This window comes from Triticum aestivum, chromosome 5D (assembly GCF_018294505.1).
Source record: "Triticum aestivum cultivar Chinese Spring chromosome 5D, IWGSC CS RefSeq v2.1, whole genome shotgun sequence".
In the NCBI taxonomy this organism is placed as follows: Eukaryota; Viridiplantae; Streptophyta; class Magnoliopsida; order Poales; family Poaceae; genus Triticum; species Triticum aestivum.
Genome location: NC_057808.1, coordinates 281,393,710 through 281,411,976, shown reverse-complemented (window position 1 = coordinate 281,411,976; position 18,267 = coordinate 281,393,710). Strand labels below are relative to the sequence as shown.

At 43.9% G+C, this 18,267-nt stretch overlaps 1 protein-coding gene across 1 annotated transcript; it reads left to right on the top strand.

Moving 5' to 3' along the window:
• The first annotated feature begins 325 nt into the window (after nt 1-325).
• On the top strand, nt 326-15,330 carry LOC123121008 (mediator of RNA polymerase II transcription subunit 14). The gene is made up of 8 exons (XM_044540959.1): nt 326-795; nt 1,521-2,594; nt 6,316-6,413; nt 7,349-7,523; nt 9,248-10,064; nt 10,629-11,605; nt 12,494-13,542; nt 14,078-15,330. The coding sequence occupies exons 1-8, from the start codon at nt 553-555 to the stop codon at nt 14,871-14,873; spliced, it is 5,229 nt and encodes a 1,742-aa protein (XP_044396894.1). The 5' UTR covers nt 326-552; the 3' UTR covers nt 14,874-15,330.
• Nucleotides 15,331-18,267: the final 2,937 nt, after the last annotated feature.

Below are 18,267 nucleotides of genomic sequence, written 5' to 3'. Positions count from 1 at the left end.
TTTGCCTTTTCTGTTCTATTAGTATAGGTCGAATTAGGAGCTGAAATTTTTTAAGATTGTATTGTACATCAAACATTGCTGTGTGTCTACAATTCTTTATGAATGTTCGAACATATTTTGTATTCTATTTTCAAAAAAAATAATCTCACCTAATATGAGATCCTCCGTATGCTAAGTATCCCCGTGGCAATGCTGTCTACGCGTTCTGTGCGGCGTCATATGACGGTTTCCGTCCTGAGCGTTGTCTTCATCTAACCGTCAGTACCTCGATCGACGGCCACTATATACGCGCAGCCTCGCTGGCCCATCGTGATCTTGTCGACTAGGCGGGGTCGCACGCTCTGTTCGGGCCCGACCCAGCGCTGAAGCGAAGAGCTCCGATCCCACCCCACGCGGGCCGCCGCCGCCGACTCGTCGCCGGCGGTATTGCCCGGCCACCTACCCCGAAGCGCCCCCCCCCTCCTCGTCGCCGTCCCGCAGCGGTGGCCTCGATTTCCTCCCAAAACCGTTGTCGTGGGAGCTTAAGCTGAGGCGGAAACCCTAGCCGCGTCGATGGCGGGGGAGCTGGGGCAGCAGACGGTGGAGCTGGGGTCCGTGGTGCGGCGGGCGGCGGAGGAGTCGTACCTGGCGCTGCGGGAGCTCGTGGAGAAGTCGCAGGCCGAGTCCGACTGGAAGGGCGCATATGGCGGGCGGCAGCGGTCGGACTCCGAGAAGAAGATTGACCTCCTCAAATTCATCGCCCGCACCCGCCAGCGCATGCTCCGCCTCCATGTGCTCGCCAAGTGGTGTCAGCAGGTCGGTGTTGATTGAGATTAGGCCGTTTTCTGCTTGCCCTAGACAGTACCGTCATTGCCACGGTAGTGTAGTGAAATGCGGTCAATTAAATAGGTATAAACTTCTGAATTTAGGGGCTGTTTCGTTGGTATCCTCACATTGCTACCATAGTTGGGGCAAATTGGCACTTCATTTGGTCGGCTATTTCTTCTTGCTTTATTCGTCCAGCAACCTCAGTCTATTCTGCGAAAATAGGTTTGTTGGTTCTTTTCGTTGGGTTCAAGTTCAAATAGGAGCAAGTCCATTTACCAAATCAAGATGTAACTTCTGGCACACATATTAACTCTAGCCCCTAGTTTAGAATATCCATGTAGTCAAGCTCAAATTCATTCTTCGCTACGAGAGGGAGAAATAGAAATTACTTACAGACAATAGATTAAAACTGAATATTCAAAATAAAAGCTCATGTAGTACTATTCACAACAAACTTCTGTTTTTGTTGTGCCCTTGCACAATTGACTTCGAACATGAAATCATTAAGTTTGATTGAACAGCCCATACATCCCATCCTGAAATCTCTGCAATCTTTTATCAGTATCATCCTAAACTAAAGTGGGGTTTTCATTGTTCTACCTATTGGTTGGTACTAGACCATGAAATCGTTGTCTTGGAAACTTTGTGTTGCACTTCTTTTCTTCTTTACTTCTAATTTTTGTATTTGAGATGGTTACTTGTAATCTATGCAGGTTCCGTTGGTTCAGTACTGTCAGCAACTTGGATCAACCCTTTCTAGCCATGAAACATGCTTCACCCAAACAGCCGACTCACTGTTCTTCATGCATGAGGGGTTGCAGCAAGCAAGAGCTCCTACATTTGATGTTCCTTCTGCTTTAGAGGTTATGCTTACAGGCAGTTATCAGAGGTTACCAAGATGTATAGAAGATATAGGGAGCCAAAATAAACTTTCTCCAGATGAAGAAAAACATGCTTTGCAGAAGTTGGACACCAGTGTGCGCTACAAAGTACTTGTGACTCCAAGACCCAAAGAAGTATCTAGCATTTCAGTAACTGATGGGATAGCTGTTTTTCGTGTGGATGGAGAATTTAAAGTTCTTCTTACGTTAGGTTACCGTGGTAACCTAGATTTATGGAGGATACTGCACATGGAGTTGCTTGTTGGTGAGAAGAATGGCCCTATTAAGCTGGGAGAAATTAGGAGATTTGCTCTTGGTGATGATATAGAAAGAAGAATGGCAGTTTCTGAGAATCCCTTTTCTGTGCTGTATGCTATACTTCACGAGTTTAGCATTTCACTTGCTATGGACACTATCATTAGGCAGGCTAATGTTCTTCGACACGGAAGGTGGAAGGAAGCAATAAGTTCTGAACGTATCTCAGACAGCACAGCAGGTCAAACTGGAAATGCTGCTGTAATGCAGCTTGGTCAAGATGGGGAATTTGATTCAAGTGGTTTTAGGTTACCTGTGTTGAAATTGAATTACTGGTTGGATGGAAAAAACAGTGGCCCAGCAGAATCTGATTTATCCCCATTTATCAAAATTGAGGCAGGGCAAGACATGCAGATAAAATGCCAGCATAGTTCATTTATACTTGATCCTTTGACAGATAAAGAAGCTAATCTTTCTCTTGATCTGTCCTGCATTGATGTTGAGAAACTCATTTTAAAAGCAATTGCTTGCAATAGGCACACACGTCTTCTTGACATTCAGAGACAATTGTGCAAAAATGTGCAAATTTCTCAGTCACCCAAAGATGTTATCCTGAAGCGGGACATTGGCGTAGCAAAGGCACCACATAAGGTAATGATATAAACCATTATGTTTATGTACCTTTGTGTTTTCTGTGACACATGATACTATACTGAATGTTATTATGTTAATACCACACCACCACCACCACCACCACCACCACCACCACCACCAACAACAACAACAAAGTGTTTCAAGCAAACAAGTTGGGCTAGGTTGAGCTGAAACCCATAAGATCTCGAAACCTAGTCATGGTTCTGGCACGTGGATAGCTAATTTCCACACACCTCTGTCCATGGCTAGTTCATTGGTGATATTCCAGTCCTTCAGGTCTCTCTTTATGGACTCCTCCCATGTTAAGTTTGGTCAACTCATTATCAGCAGACATTATCCTTTGGCTATGCACCGGCACTTCTGGAGGTCTGCGTTGTATATGCCCAAACCATCTCAGACAATGTTGGACAAACTTCTCTTCAATTGGTGCTACCCCAACTTTATCATGTATATCATCATTTCAGATCTGATCCTAACATCTCTGCTACACCTAACTATTGGACATGTCGCCTTTTAGTTGTCCAACATTCTGCGCCATATAACATTGCAGGTCGAATCATAGTCCTATAGAGCCTGCCTTTTAGCTTTTGTGTCAGTCTCTTGTCACAGATGACGCCAGAAGCTTGGCGCTACTTCATCCATCCGGCTTTGATTCGATGGCCCACATCTTCATGAATATCACCATCCTTCTGCAGCATTGATCCTAAATACCAGGTGCCCGTCTGAGGCACCACCTACCCATCAAAACTAACCTCCGCGTGCCTAGTAGTATTGAAACCACACCTCACATACTCAGTTTTAGTCGACCAAGCCTAAAACTTTTTGATTCTAAAGTCTGTCTCCACAACTCTAACATTCTATTAACCCCCGTCCTACTATGGTTTGACTAGCACCACATCGTCCGCAAAGAGCATACACCAGTGGATATCTCCTTGTATATCCCTTGTGACCTCATCCATCACCAATGCAAAAAGGGCTCAAAGTTGATCCTTGGTACAGGCTTATTTTAATTGGAAAGTCATCATCGTCGCCATCACTTGTTCGAATACTTGTCACAACATTATCATATCATACATGTCCTTGATGAGGGTAATATTCTTTGTTGCGACTTTATGTTTCTCCAAGGCCCACCACGTGACATTCCATGGTATCTTATCATAGGCCTTCTCCAAGCCAATGAACACCATATGCAGGTCTTTTTGCTCCCCGTATCTCTCTGTAAGTTGTCGTACCAACTACCAAGAAAATAGCTTCCAGGGTCGACCTCCCGGGCATGAAACCAAACTGACTTTTGGTCACGCTTGCCATTCTTCTTGATCAGTGCTCAATGACTCTATCCCATAGCTTCACTGTATGGCTCATCAGCTTAATTCCATGGTAATTAGTACAACCTTGGACATCCCACTTATTCTTGAAGACTGATACTAATATATACACCGCCTCCATTCTTTGGGCATCTTGTCTGGACGAAAAATGAGGTTAAAATGCTTAGTTAGCCATACTATCGCTATATCTCCAAGGCATCTCCACACCTGAATGGGGATACAATCAAGGCCCTTGGCCTTGCCTCCTTTCATCCTTTTTAATGTCTCCCTGACCTCCGACTCTTAGATTCTTCAGACAAAATGTTCGTTGGTGTCATCAAAGGAGTCATCCATCTCAACGGCAGAGCCCTTATTCTCTCCATCGAACAGTTTTTTGAAGTACTCTCGCTATCTATTCTTGATCTCCTCGCCCTTCATCGGACGTCAATCTGCTCCATCCTTCATGCATTTGTCTTGGTTGACATCCCTTGTCTTCCTCTCTCGAATCTTGGCCATCTTATAGATGTCTCTTTCGCCTTCCCTCGTGTTTAAACGCTGGTAGAGGTTCTCATACGCCGACCCCTCGCTTCACTCGTAGCTCGCTTTGCAGTCTTCTTTGCCACTTTGTACTTCTCAATGTTGTTTGCACTCCTATCCAGGTGTAGGCGTCTGAAATAATCGTTCTTCTCATTAATAGCCTTCTGAAATAATCCAGGTGTAGGCGTCTGAAATTATCCAGGTGTAGGCGTCTGAAATAATCCAGGCGAAGGCGTCTGAAATTATCCAGGTGTAGGCGTCTGAAATAATCGTTCTTCTCATTAATAGCCTTCTGAAAATTATCGTTCCACCACTAAGGGCCAATTCATTTGAGGCTTATGGCTGGCTGTGGAAATAAGCTCAAGCTGCCCCCTCCCCAGCTTATTCTAGAAGCCCAACCTAAAATTTTATTTTAGAAGCCTACTAGTTAACACTTAATTAATAGACTTCTAAAATAAAAAGTTAGATTGGGATTATAGAATAAGATGGGGAGGGAGCAGCTAATTTCCACAGCCAGCTATAAGCCCTAAAAGAACTGGCCCCAAGTATCTGTAGCTTCTCTTCTACTTCCCCTGGTCACCCCAAACTGCTCTAAAGCCACCTTCCGTACGTAAATCGCCATCTGCATCCACATATTGTTTGCATCACCTCCTTCCTCCCAAGAGCCCTCCCTAATAACCCTCTCCTTGAAAGCCTAAGGTGCCTCCCCCTTGAGCTTCCACCACTTTGTTCTCGTGATGTGATTATCACAATGGACACGTATCCGGAAGCTGAAGTCAGCCATCACAAGCTTATGTTGAGGGACAACACTCTCTCCAAGTATCACCTTACAATCTAGGCAAGCATGCCTGTCTTATCTTCTTGAGAGGACGAAATCAATCTGGCTAGAGTGTTGACCACTACTAAAAGTCACTAGATGGAATTCTCTCTTTTTAAAGAGGGTGTTAGCTACGATCATGTTGTAGGCTAAAGCAAAGATCAAGACATTCTCTCCTTGATTTCTGCTGCTATAACCAAAGCCCCCATGTTACCCCTTCAAAACCTGTGTTAGATGTACCCACGTGGCCATTGAGATCTCCTATGAAGAGCTTCTCCCCAATAGGTACACTCCTAACCAAGTCCTCCAGGCCTTCCCAGAACTCCCTCTTGGTACTCTCATTGTGGCCTACTTGCGGGGCATACGTGTTGATAATATTAAGTAAGTCCCCAGCGACCAGCTTGACTAGGATAATCCACCCCCCTTGCCTCTTGACGTCTATCACTCCATACTTGAGGCTCTTGACGTCTATCACTCCATACTTGAGGCTCTTGTAGATCAAGATGCCCACTCCATTTTTGTTTGCAGTTGCCCCGTGTACCACAACTTGAAGCTGGTATCCTCTACCTCCTTAGCCTTCTGTCCCTTCCATTTGGTTTCCTGGAATAGGATATCAACACCTCTCCTCATCTTATCAACTAACTCCTATAACTTACCCGTCAGGGACCCTATGTTCCAGCTGATTCTACTTGGCTCGGCTAGCTTCCTTACTCTTTGCACTCGTCGAGTCAAATGCAAAAACCCTTGCTCACTTTTCACTACACCCAGGCGTCAATGTAGCACGCCATTAAGGATGCGACGACCTGATCCTTGCTCACTTATAACCATATCCAGATCAAGATATGGCGCGCCACCATGGGGGTGACGACCTGGCCCATGCTCATTTAAGACCACACCCGGGTTTCCTTGTACCATTTGTGAAAAATAGAGCTTCCCTAAGCTCAGGTAGTACAGTCCCATTATTAAACAATATTATGTGTATTTCCAAAGCTTTACTTACTATAAGAATGTATTGGTTCTTTGCTGACATTTATAGTGCCTAATATGCTGATAAGTGCAGAAGACAGAGAAAGCGAGCTTTGCAGATTTTTGTGGAAATGAAGTGCTTCAGGTGCGAGCATATGGTCAAGCATATATTGGTCTTGGAGTAAATATCAGGTTTGTCAGCACTACCTGTGTTGTTATGAATTAACTTATTGGATATAGACCTAGTGACTAGTGTTCAACTTCACCCCCTCTTGCTTAGAAAATTATCTTTTCACTTGTAGTTCCACAACCCATTAGGTTCTTTGTTTGCCTCATTTTTTAGCTTGTAGGTTCACACTGTTATACCTACAATATTGCTGAGATCACATTGTTCATCTGTCACGGTTGTGGGCATCCACCACGAGGCACACAAAAACTATCAAGCCAGGCACACGATAATTTTATTAAGATCAGCATTAGTTGTGTTTACTTGCTGTAGAGTAAGACAGGGTTAGTTTCCTTTTGTTAGAATAGGCTGTAGGACTGGCTCCATTTTACAAAAGGGGGCAGGCATCATTTTCATTCAGCAACAACAGTAACAAAAAAAACCCTTAGTACCAAGCAAGTGCCAGTGCCTGTCCTCAATCTTCCGACTCGTACCGATCCATGCATATGTTTGATGTATCATGGTAGACAGTCTAATCAAGTTTTGGACGGTTATAGCATTGATTGCATTTCTACTGCTGATCGCCCTGCAACCACAGCGTTTTTCTTAGTGGTAGGACTGATCCTAGAAAGTTAAACTGGTCGGTGATGGCTTGATTATTGTTCGTTTTTCACTTGTTTCCCTAGATCCATGTGTTCACTTCCCCACACATAGACAAGTGCTACGAAATTGTTGCTCAAGTAAGTATTGTGCTATGCTTCACTCAAGAATCAAAAGCTACTGCTTCTGAGAATTTTTTGATGGATATCGCCCTTCAGTGCCGGAATCTATTATAGCCATACTGTCTTAGCTTGAGGCATGATCAGATGACGGCTAGATATTTATGCTTATGCCTTGTGATGTATTCCAGTCTGGTCTTTTTCAGTTTCATAGTACTGCAACTCATTTCTCTCTTCAATAGGAGTGGTCGTTTCATCCTACAATCACCAAAGAATATCTTACCTCCTTCCGCTCTGCTGGATTGGGAAGAAGCTCTAAACAAAGGCAGTAACACAGCGACTGAGGTTTTCTCAAACTTAAGGACTAGGAGCATCCTCCATCTGCTTGTATCTACTGGAAGTTTTTTTGGCCTCAAGGTTGTCAACTGTCCTAATAATATCGTGATGTCTTTATTTCTGAATTTTATTAGCAGGTGCAGTATTATAATCCCTCTATATCTAAGAGAACATTACTGTGGGATGCGTGCAGTTGCACTTTTGCCACTTTAACCAACTATATTATATATTACTAGAAATAACTAGATTGGGCCATGTGAAAATATCAGAATCATAAGTTGATTTGTCATGAAAATACTTAAATAATACTCCCTCCATTCCAAAATAATAAGGTGTATTAGTTTTTTCGAAAGTCAAACATGTGCGCATGTTTGACCAAGTTAATAGAAAAAAATACCAATATCTACAGTACCAAATTTGTATCATTAGACCCATCATGAAAAGTATTTTCATATTTTATTTATTTGTATTGTAAATGTCAATATTTTATTCTATAATCTTGGTCAAACATACACAAACTTGCATGAAAATCGATACACCTTATATTCTGGAACGGAGGGAGTATGTATCATATGTGGGGCTGGGGTACATTCTATAATTATGTATTCGTATAGAGTTCACAAAAGAAACGACTTTGTATGGAATATCAATTGGGTACATTTGATGTTTTCTGGTTCAAGCATATTCCTCTGGTCCCACAGATTTCCACTTCTCCCCATTCCCTCTCGCAGGATTAGTTTTATCTCTTATGTTATATAGAAAAACATGTGTGTAATGTGCACTAAATGATAAATGTGTGTACATAATTACTACAATATACCACCTCCCTTCCAGTTTTAAGGCCTGCGTGTATTTTAAGGTCGCTAATTTGATCAATGTAATACAAGTTATATGCCACAAAAAGTATTATCATAAAATTTGTAGTCGAATGAGTTTCTAATGGTGTACTTTTTGTGATATATAACCCATATTAAGTTGATCAAATTGACGATCTAGAGATACGCACAGGCCTTACAAACCAGAAGGGGGGTAGTTTATCTTTGCTGTGCTGTTAATGTTGTAGACTCGGGATACCATGCTCAGTCAGTAAGCAGCAAGAAAGTGGACTCCAGTCTGGCAGCATCTGGAAGGAAAGAGTAGTAGCATATTAGCAAGGTCTAGGGAGTTTGGCGTTGCCCATTTCCTGAAGAAAATAGAAGTATTATTTACTTCTCGTTGCCCTCTTGTACTGACACATGCGGCCAGGGTTCTCCAGCCCTTGCCACATCTTCCTGCGATGGTGCCTAAGCGCCCACCTTTCAATCTATCCAGCTCCTCCCACCAGCTGTTTTCTGTTCAGCAACTCGTGTGATTTTGTATTAGAAATGTTTGAGGCCGAGAACAATTCGTGTGGTTTTGTATTAGACATCGTAGCCTTGAACTATCAGCAGGCTAGGCCAAAGCCAAACAGAACATTATTTATATTTACCATATACTCTTTTATTTTTTTTGGGTGGGGGGGGGGGGGGGGGGGGGGCCTTCTTTAAGCTGGGCCCATGGACTCCCATGATCAGGTTTGCCGAAGCAGCATCGTTTGTCTGGGATTTTGAATCAAGGATAACTGTATTAATGGCAAATAACCTCCAGGGCATGTAACTTGTTTGAGATCACTATTTACATCCTTATACAGCTGCTGTGTGTTCTGCTGATAAGTGTCTCGGCTGTATTAATACAATTGCCATTCTCTTATACATGACCTGTATAAGTGCGTGAATATTTCTTTGCTCCAGATATTAAGTGATCAAATTCTGTTGTTTTTATTCCAGGTTTATGAGCAGTCTCAGGGTACTCTAAAGATTCCAGAGGCCATATTACATGGTTCAGATCTGATGGTTATGGGATTTCCGCAGTGCGCAAATGCCTATTATCTGTTGATGCAACTTGATAAGGATTTCAGGCCTGTTTTTCATTTGCTTGAAACACAGTCTGATGCAAGCAATAAGTTTAATGCAAATATAGATGCCAAAGAAGCCATGAGGGTAAACAAGATTGATGTTGGGCAGATGGAAAAAATAAAACATGAGAAGAATTCAAATCCTTTTGATGCCAAACTGCATTCCCTACAAAGTATAGAGAACTGTGATGACATGATGGACAATCAACTTCTCATTCAGAATAGTGTTGATCCTCTTCCGCTGCTGCCTGCTTGTTCACCATCGTTTTCATCTATTGTTGATGAGACCTTCGAATGTGAACATGGTTCTAGTTTGCCTTCTGCTTCTCCTGTGCGCTCTCTTTCACTTGGCCCTCAAGGCGTAAGCACCAGAACTATTTCACAGATGCAGGATGGGGCCTTGTCTCATGCCCAAGCTAATAATACCTCAATAGTTCGTCCTGGTGTCGGTGTGAACAGCTATTTCCCAACTAGTTTGAGCCATTTACAGAGTACAAACGCCTTTTCGTCCTCTAATCCTGTAAGAAATTCATCTGCTATCAAGTTGTCAAACTCTAAACCTAATCATGACCTGAGTTCATTGAGCTCTCCAAGTGAGCATGGTATTGCAGATGGAAATAAACCATTTCAACTCGCCCCTTCAAGCACGTTGCCTGCTCATTTGGTTCGATCTTCACCTGCCATTGAAGGTATTTATGCAAAGGTTTTTTTTTTTTGCTAGATCACCTAGGAGGAACTAGGTTACTCAATAGGGGAAATAAGCACCCAAATTTGAGTTGAAGAGGACTGAAACCTGGGTGATGGGGGTGTACTAGTAGTCTAGTACCATGGTTAAAAAAGCGCTAGGCGTTCTTCCTTCGCTAAAAGATAATTTAATTTAGCGGCTCTTTCTAAAAGGCGTGAATGCAAATAAAAAACATCTCCTGGATAAGCTTCACGGCCTTTTGCCACTGCCTTGCACTTTTCTGACCAAAGCGTACGCTTATGCGCAATTAAGCGCTAGGCGTTTTGCTATGGCCTAGAGCCTAGGCGTGCCTTTTTTAACTATGACTAGTACTCCCTCTGTAAAGAAATATAAGAGTAGTGATCTAAATACTCTTATATTTCTTTAAGGAGGGAGTACTACCCAGTACCCACACTTCCCACCAGCTGTTCTAGGCTCAGTTCCTGTATTTACGAAACTTTTGTCTGTTAAATTAGATAAGGTTGCATTACCATTACAAATGTGTTTATCTTACTTGTGCAATTGACAGGATTAGGGAAGGCCATCACCGTAGGATCTGATTGTGCACCTAGAAAGCGCTCTCTTTCAGATTTCCTGCTAGATCTCCCTTCACTGCAAGGACTGAAATCCGGTGAGCCAAGTAAGCGAAGAAGAATATCAGAATCGGCACAGAGTTCCCTTCCTTTGCAGACATACTCTTCTAGTTCACAATCAGGAACCAGCCTCACCCATGGAAATAATATTCTTGCCGAAAGAAATAATTGTGTTCCAGCAACTGTGTATGCTTCAGTGCTACTACATGTAATAAGGCACTGTTCGCTATGCATCAAGCATGCTCAACTAACTGCCCAGATGTATTCTAGTGCCATTCCATATGTCGAAGAAGTGGGCATGCGATCACCATCCTCAAATATTTGGTTCAGGTTACCGTTTGCTCAAGATGATTCTTGGAAACACATATGCTTACGCCTTGGGAAGGCTGGAAGCATGTCATGGGACGTTAGGATAAATGATCCACATTTCAAGGAACTTTGGGAGCTCAATGGAGGAAGCACCTCAACACCGTGGGGTGTTGGTGTACGCATAGCTAACACATCTGAGATGGATTCACACATCTCTTTTGACGCGGATGGTGTTGTTTTAACTTATAGCACTGTTGAGGCAGATAGTGTTAAGAGGCTTGTATCAGATTTACAACGGCTTGCCAATGCACGTGTATTTGCTCGTGGAATGAGGAGATTGATCGGTGTAAAACTTGATGATAAGCTAGATGACAACCATATATCTGTGGGGATGAAATCACAGTCTGTTAATAAAGGCCATAGTGATGCTGACAGGCTATCTGAACAGATGGGAAAGCCATTCAGGATTGAAGCTGTTGGCCTAATGAGCTTTTGGTTCAGCTATGGCCATATGCCAATGGTTCACTTTGTTGTCGAATGGGAAACTGCTAAGGAAGGTTGCACAATGCATGTTTCTCCTGACCAGCTTTGGCCACACACAAAGGTCCGTTCATGCTTACTCTATGTTTCGAAAGAGCATACCTGAGATGAGTACAAGCAAATGATATGAATCTTTCAACATGTCAAAGTTTATAACTAGTGCTTTTTAACTCATCCTTACGCTATGTTAGAAACAACATACTCCCTCGGTTCCTAAATATAAGCCTTTTTATAGATTTCAATATGTACTACATACAAAGCAAAATGAGTGAATCTACACTCTAAAATACGTCTATACACATCCGTATGTAGTTCATATTGGAATATCTAAAAGGGCTTATATTTAGAAACGGAGGGAGTACATGAGATGAATACAAGTAAATGATGTATAAATCTTTTAACATGTTAAAGTTTATAGGAGTACTAATATTTTTGTAACTCATATGTTTATAAGTAGTAGTAGTGGTAGCAATAATAATAATATAATTACGTATGTATCAAGAAAAAATGGCAGAATAATTTCCGGCGGCCATCTTGAAAACAAAACCAAGTTCCCACTTCCTAGTGCCTACATTTCTACATGTTTCTTGTAGTGCGTTGTTTAGCCTCTTAGTTCCTAATGAATCAGAACACAACAACATAAATTTTTTCTGTCGGACTAAATTGCATGTCGTATTTCACAGGCTGACAACTCAATTCTCTATGAATTGTGTGCATTCTCCTTTTCAGTTCAATTTCCTGTTGAAAATAATTTCTTCTACATTTCATCTTTCTTTGTCTTTTGACAATTGTGCAGGTGTAACTTATTATGAAAGTTTCAAGGATAGCAGTACTTAATTTATTTATTCGACATATTCTTTCTGTACTGTCAAATGAGCTGTTCCAGTTGACCTCTTGGCATCGGCCATTCTGTTTCTTTAATTGATCTTGTTATCATGTTGATTAAATGCAGTTTTTGGAGGATTTCGTGAATGGTGGTGAGGTTGCATCCTTCTTGGATTGTATTCGGCTAACAGCAGGACCTTTACTTGCTCTTGGGGGTGCAATTCGTCCTGCTCGGATGCCTGTAACAGTTTCGACTGGGTACAGCTCAATGCCAAAGCAAACTAATAATGTCCCCTCCCAGGGGCCACTAGCAAATGGTTCATCTGCAACAACTATGCATCATGCATCTGCCCCATCAAATGCTACGGCACATTTGGGTGGTCATACTCTTCATACTGCTGCCATGCTCTCCGCTGCTGGACGGGGTGGGCCTGGACTCGTTCCTAGTTCATTGCTGCCTTTTGATGTTTCCGTCGTGCTTCGGGGCCCATACTGGATACGCATTATATATCGCAAGAAGTTTTCTGTTGACATGCGTTGCTTCGCCGGGGATCAGGTTTGGCTACAGCCCGCAACCCCTCCTAAGGGTGGGCCTTCAGTTGGCGGGTCATTGCCATGTCCGCAATTTAGACCTTTCATAATGGAGCATGTTGCTCAAGGTCTAAATGCTCTTGAACCTGCTTTCATGAATGCTACACAGCCTGGTCCACACTTAAATACTAGTGCTGGAGCTCCACAATCTGCTCCTGTTGCAAACCGTTTAAATGCCACCCCGGGTGTTGCTATGTCCAGGCCAACTTCTAGTGTTGCCAACCATGTAGCAGCTAGTTTGAGTCGAGCAGGAAATGCCATGTTGTCTTCTTCAGGTCTTGCTTCAGGGATTGGTGGAGCCTCTGTGCGACTAACACCTGGAACTGGCCTTCCTGTTCATATGAAAGGAGAACTAAACACAGCCTTCATTGGGCTTGGGGATGATGGTGGCTACGGTGGTGGTTGGGTTCCGTTGGCAGCTCTCAAGAAGGTGTTAAGAGGGATTCTTAAGTACCTTGGAGTTCTATGGTTGTTTGCACAGTTGCCTGAACTTCTGAAAGAGATATTGGGGTCAATTTTGAAGGACAACGAAGGGGCTCTTTTGAATTTGGATCAAGAGCAGCCTGCACTGCGGTTCTATGTGGGGTAAGATTATTATTATGGCGATGATGATAATAAAAATAAATAATAAAATAAACTAATGTATTGTTTCGTTGAGAAACTGAAGTCTATTATCAGATTCTCATTTCGTAAATCATTGTTGTTCGCTCTTCCATATGGAATATTAGTAATGGGAAATTTCTATGTGCAATCTAACATATCGAGTTTTCCCTTATTATCATTGGATAATAGTGCCCTTTCCTAGCTATATTCTGTTTATGCAGGATCTTAAAATATTACATTACATTACATGCATCATCCTTCTTAATTTCCCACCATGCATTAAATTGCTAATATGCTATTTTTGTTTACGTCCAAATACTTTATATATTTACTGAATATAGGTATTGTACTGATGTATTATTTATTTTCTGCATCAACCCATAATTCTTCAAGAATAGGCCAGAATTACAAAGGAAACTGATCATTTACTGAAAATGCTTCTTTCTTTGCTTTCTTTTCAGTTTGAAGTTTGACAATTTATATTTCTGATACATTATTTTCCGTCGTCTTCTTGTAGAGGTTATGTATTTGCAGTCAGTGTCCATCGGGTTCAACTGCTTCTACAAGTTCTGAGTGTTAAGCGGTTTCACCACCAGCAACAGCAACAGCAAGCTCAGAACAATGCTCAGGAGGAGCTGACATCTGCCGAGATCAACGAGATATGCGATTATTTCAGCAGGCGTGTTGCCTCTGAACCATATGATGCTTCAAGAGTTGCTTCTTTTATCACTTTGCTTACATTACCTATATCGGTGCTGAGAGAAATTTTGAAGCTGATTACTTGGAAGAAAGGGTTTTCCCAGGCTCATGGTGACATTGCAACTGCTCAGAGGGCTCGCATTGAGCTTTGTTTGGAAAATCACTCGGGATCAGCTTCAGATGATAGAACAGAAAGCTCTTTAGCTAAGAGCAATATTCATCATGATAGAGCCCACAGTTCAGTAGAGTTTGCTCTCACGTTTGTACTTGACCATGCGCTCATTCCTCACATGAACGTAGCTGGTGGAGCTGCCTGGCTTCCGTATTGTGTATCCGTGAGACTGAGGTATTCTTTTGGAGACAACAGCCATATATCGTTCCTTGCAATAAATGGGAGCCATGGTGGGAGAGCTTGCTGGCTGCAGTCTGAAGATTGGGAGAGATGTAAGCAGAAGGTGGCGAGGGCAGTGGAGACTGTGAATGGGACCCCTGCTGTTGCAGAACCTGGCCAAGGAAGGCTGCGAATGGTTGCTGAGATGATACAAAAGCAACTCCAACTTTGTCTACAGCAGCTCAGAGACGGACCACTTTCGGCTGGCTCAACTGCTTCATGAGATAACAAATTAGCAATTGAGCCAGGTTAGATAAATTTTGTTGTAATTCCCTGGAGATGGCTGTGTTGACATTTGGCATTCGATAGCAGAATGCTGGAGCCCCAAAGAAAAGAAAAGAAATGCAAGCATGTCTATTGGCGGTTCGTGCCAGGGACAGCGGCTCTGAGGCGACAGCTTGCTGATTTATATGGCAATTTTGTACAGCAAAAGCATGTTGTGGGGGTTCTTGGTCACAAGCTGTCTCTGGCGCTGTCAGTTTGGTAGACAAGGATGGATTCGGTTTAGGAGGCGTGGTGTACATTACATATGGTATTCTTACTTGGACTGACATTCTGTCTGCCTGTAAATCTAAGAGACTTACCTAATTGTGTATGGGAATTCCCCAGGGAAAGATGGTTTGTGTTTGGAATGTTACATGTAGCAAATGAAGTTGCTTGAACCCCCCTTATGATTCTTCTTTTGCTAGTGTGGCGTTCAACAGTGCGTGTTCACCGCTAATATGACTTGGCACATAATTTGGTAGATGTACAATTATTCTGTATTATTACTTGTTTGCTAGCTTCCTCATGCCTGTGGGATGGGTTGTCAGTAAAATAAGGTCTCAAGACTGAATAGGTATACCAGAGCCTCGAATTGGACCAACTCCCAATGCTTTTGAGATGGGACTTTTGTTTTCCCGTGCTCAACTACTCAAATGGTCAGCGCGTGTGCGGATGGACGAAAACACCGGCCAAACGCGTGCATTCAGTGCCCGACGCATTTCCGGGTTTGTGTCCAACGCGTTCACTCGGTGTCCGCTGCAGCCCTATATGTCGGTCGTCCAACGATCACCCGTGGTCGTAGTTAATGTGGGCCACGGTCGTAGTTAATGCGGCCACCTAACTTGGGTCCGCATTAAAGCGTGTAGAAGCATCCAGGTCCTTGTCCTTTTTAATGTAAGCGTGCAGGGGGCCAATCTCATCCACTTCTCCTCCTCATCAACATGTGGTCACGCTCGCTCCCTCGCCAGAGATAGCAAAACCCTAGCTCGCCATTGGTTTCTTCGGCAAGGGCAAGCTCGACGCCGGCGCCAGCTCGCCATGGGCTTCTTCGGCAAGGGCAAGGGCAAGCTCGATGCCGGCGCCAGTTCGTGCCGCGCGCCACTTTCGCCGCCGCCAGAAGCCTCCGAGATGGAGCCGCGTGCGGCCAGGGGTCGACGGCCACGGGACCCGCTTTACGGGTCTGTTTGGTTCGTTTCCTGAGCTTTGTGCCTGGAACAGGATGCAACCTGGCTTTAGCCTGGATTTTTTTTGTTTTCGTGCCTGGTCAGGCTGCCGTAGAGTATGGGTGTTTGGTTGTTGCCTTGCCTGAGAATTAATAATGTATACTAGTATTGTTATATGTCCAGAAGCACAGGAAACATCAAAACAAGCATTGATTAGTACTACCAGGCAGCTGCCAGGCGTCCTTCTTTCAGCGCCTGGCCGAGGCTAAGCAGCGTGCCTGGGCACACTCCAGGCTAACTATGTTTTCAAGGTCACCAGGCCAGGCTAGCATATGCTTTTCCAGGGTATCAACCAAACAAGCAGCAGGCACTTTTTAGGCAGGCTCCAGGCTAGGCTTAGCTCACCGTGGACACCATCCAAACACGCCCTACATCCCGGTGCACCGCGCACACTAGCACTGGCATTACCGCCAGCAGCTGTCGTGGCCGGACGTTAACCTCTCCCACGGCTAGCACCTTGACCCGCACCGCATTCCGGTGCCGACGTCGCCGCGAGCGCACACAGAGGAGGTGATGATGGGTACTGTGATTAATACCTTTACCACCTCGGCTTCGCGGCTACAACTCCACGCGGAGGATGCGGCAACATGCCTCGTGGCACTAGAGGCTCCCACACCTCGACCCACTGACCCGGCTGGCACCAGGGCGTCTCCTCCAACCATCGAGGTCCGTTTGGACGACGCGGATCGGCCCCATGGGCATGGCGGGCACCACCTACCAAGGGGGCAAGTTCCGAAGGATCCCAGATCCCTAGATCTGCCTCCGACCAACGATATGTCCAATCATGAGCCTAACCCGTTCGATCATGAGTCTCAATATGATGAGTGTCGCTCCCACAATCATGCACATCGTTCACACTTCGGTAGTACTCTGAAGATGGACTTTCCTAAGTTTGATGGGGAGGATTACTAGGTCTGGATTCACAATTGTGAGTTATATTTTGAGATTGTCAAGTTTTGCCTCTCTGAATTTTGTGGGCAATGCTGCACTCTAGCTGAAGATAGTTGAGAAACACAAACGATTCCTAAACAAGGAAAAGTTGTGCGAGGCAGTTTAGGCTAGGTTTTTTTGGGAACAATTTAGGCTAGGTTGGGCAAGGATATACACAAAAATTACGCGAGACAAATCTTATTCTTAAGTCGAATTTGAGGTTCCGTGCTACCAAATTTTGTTAGCCGATCCCAACACACATGAGGTTTGTTTGTAGTACACTATGTAGGGTTATGTCCAGAGATTCGTATTGCTGTTGTTCTACATCATCCCGAGGATGTGGATGCTGCTAGTTGTTTGGCTCTCTTGCATGAAGTGGAGTCGAAGAATGACACACTATCTGACGCACTGAAGTAATCGTCGCGTGTGTTCTCCAAAAGTTACTCGTCCTCGGAGAAGCACAAGTCTCCAGCAACCTCAGATGAATCGCACAAGTTTTTTGAGAAGATGTAGGCAATGAGGGTGTACCACAAGGCGAAGAACTTGTGCTTCACTTGCGGGAATCCATGGGCACGGGGACACAAGCTCCACGATGAAGCCCCTATTCATGTCATGGAAGAATTGCTTGAGGTACTTCAATTGGACCAACCCCATGATCCCAACATTTGACTGGCTCCAGCTCAGACGAGGATGTCATGATGATGACCAAAGCGATGATGCCTAATATATCTACCCAATGTCGCACCACATGCGTCTGCACGACATTATTGAGCAGAGATACGTGTTGATCCTGGTTGATTCAGTGGTCAATTGCTCGTTTGTGGATGCTGCACTTGTCGAGGAGCTAGCCCTTCTAACTCAAGACATTGATGCAACTACACATGTAGTTGCTGGAGGAGCTAAAAAAGTGGCCCAATTGTCCTAGTGGACACTGGGTTTTACCTTCCATCAAGATGTGAAAGTGCTTCCTCTAGGTTGTTATGACTTGATTATTGGTGCTGATTGGTTGGAGGATCATAGTCCTATGTGGGTTCACTAGCACAAGCGTTGGATGCGATTGACTCATCAAGGGCATCACATCACATTAGTGGGTCTTCATGACAAGCCACATGCCTCATGTCACTTGGTATCAGCGCGTAAGCCTCAAGGTCTATTACGCCGAGTTGTAGTTCAACATGTCGTTTGGGTGTGAATTCTTAA

Bases quoted from the DNA above. Each gene is read 5' to 3' on its own strand.
- LOC123121008 (XM_044540959.1), top strand. From the start codon at position 553: ATGGCGGGGGAGCTGGGGCAGCAGACGGTGGAGCTGGGGTCCGTGGTG. The intron at 796-1,520 runs GTCGGTGTTGAT...TAATCTATGCAG, and splicing joins TCGCCAAGTGGTGTCAGCAG to GTTCCGTTGGTTCAGTACTG. The intron at 6,414-7,348 runs GTTTGTCAGCAC...TCTCTTCAATAG, and splicing joins GGTCTTGGAGTAAATATCAG to GAGTGGTCGTTTCATCCTAC.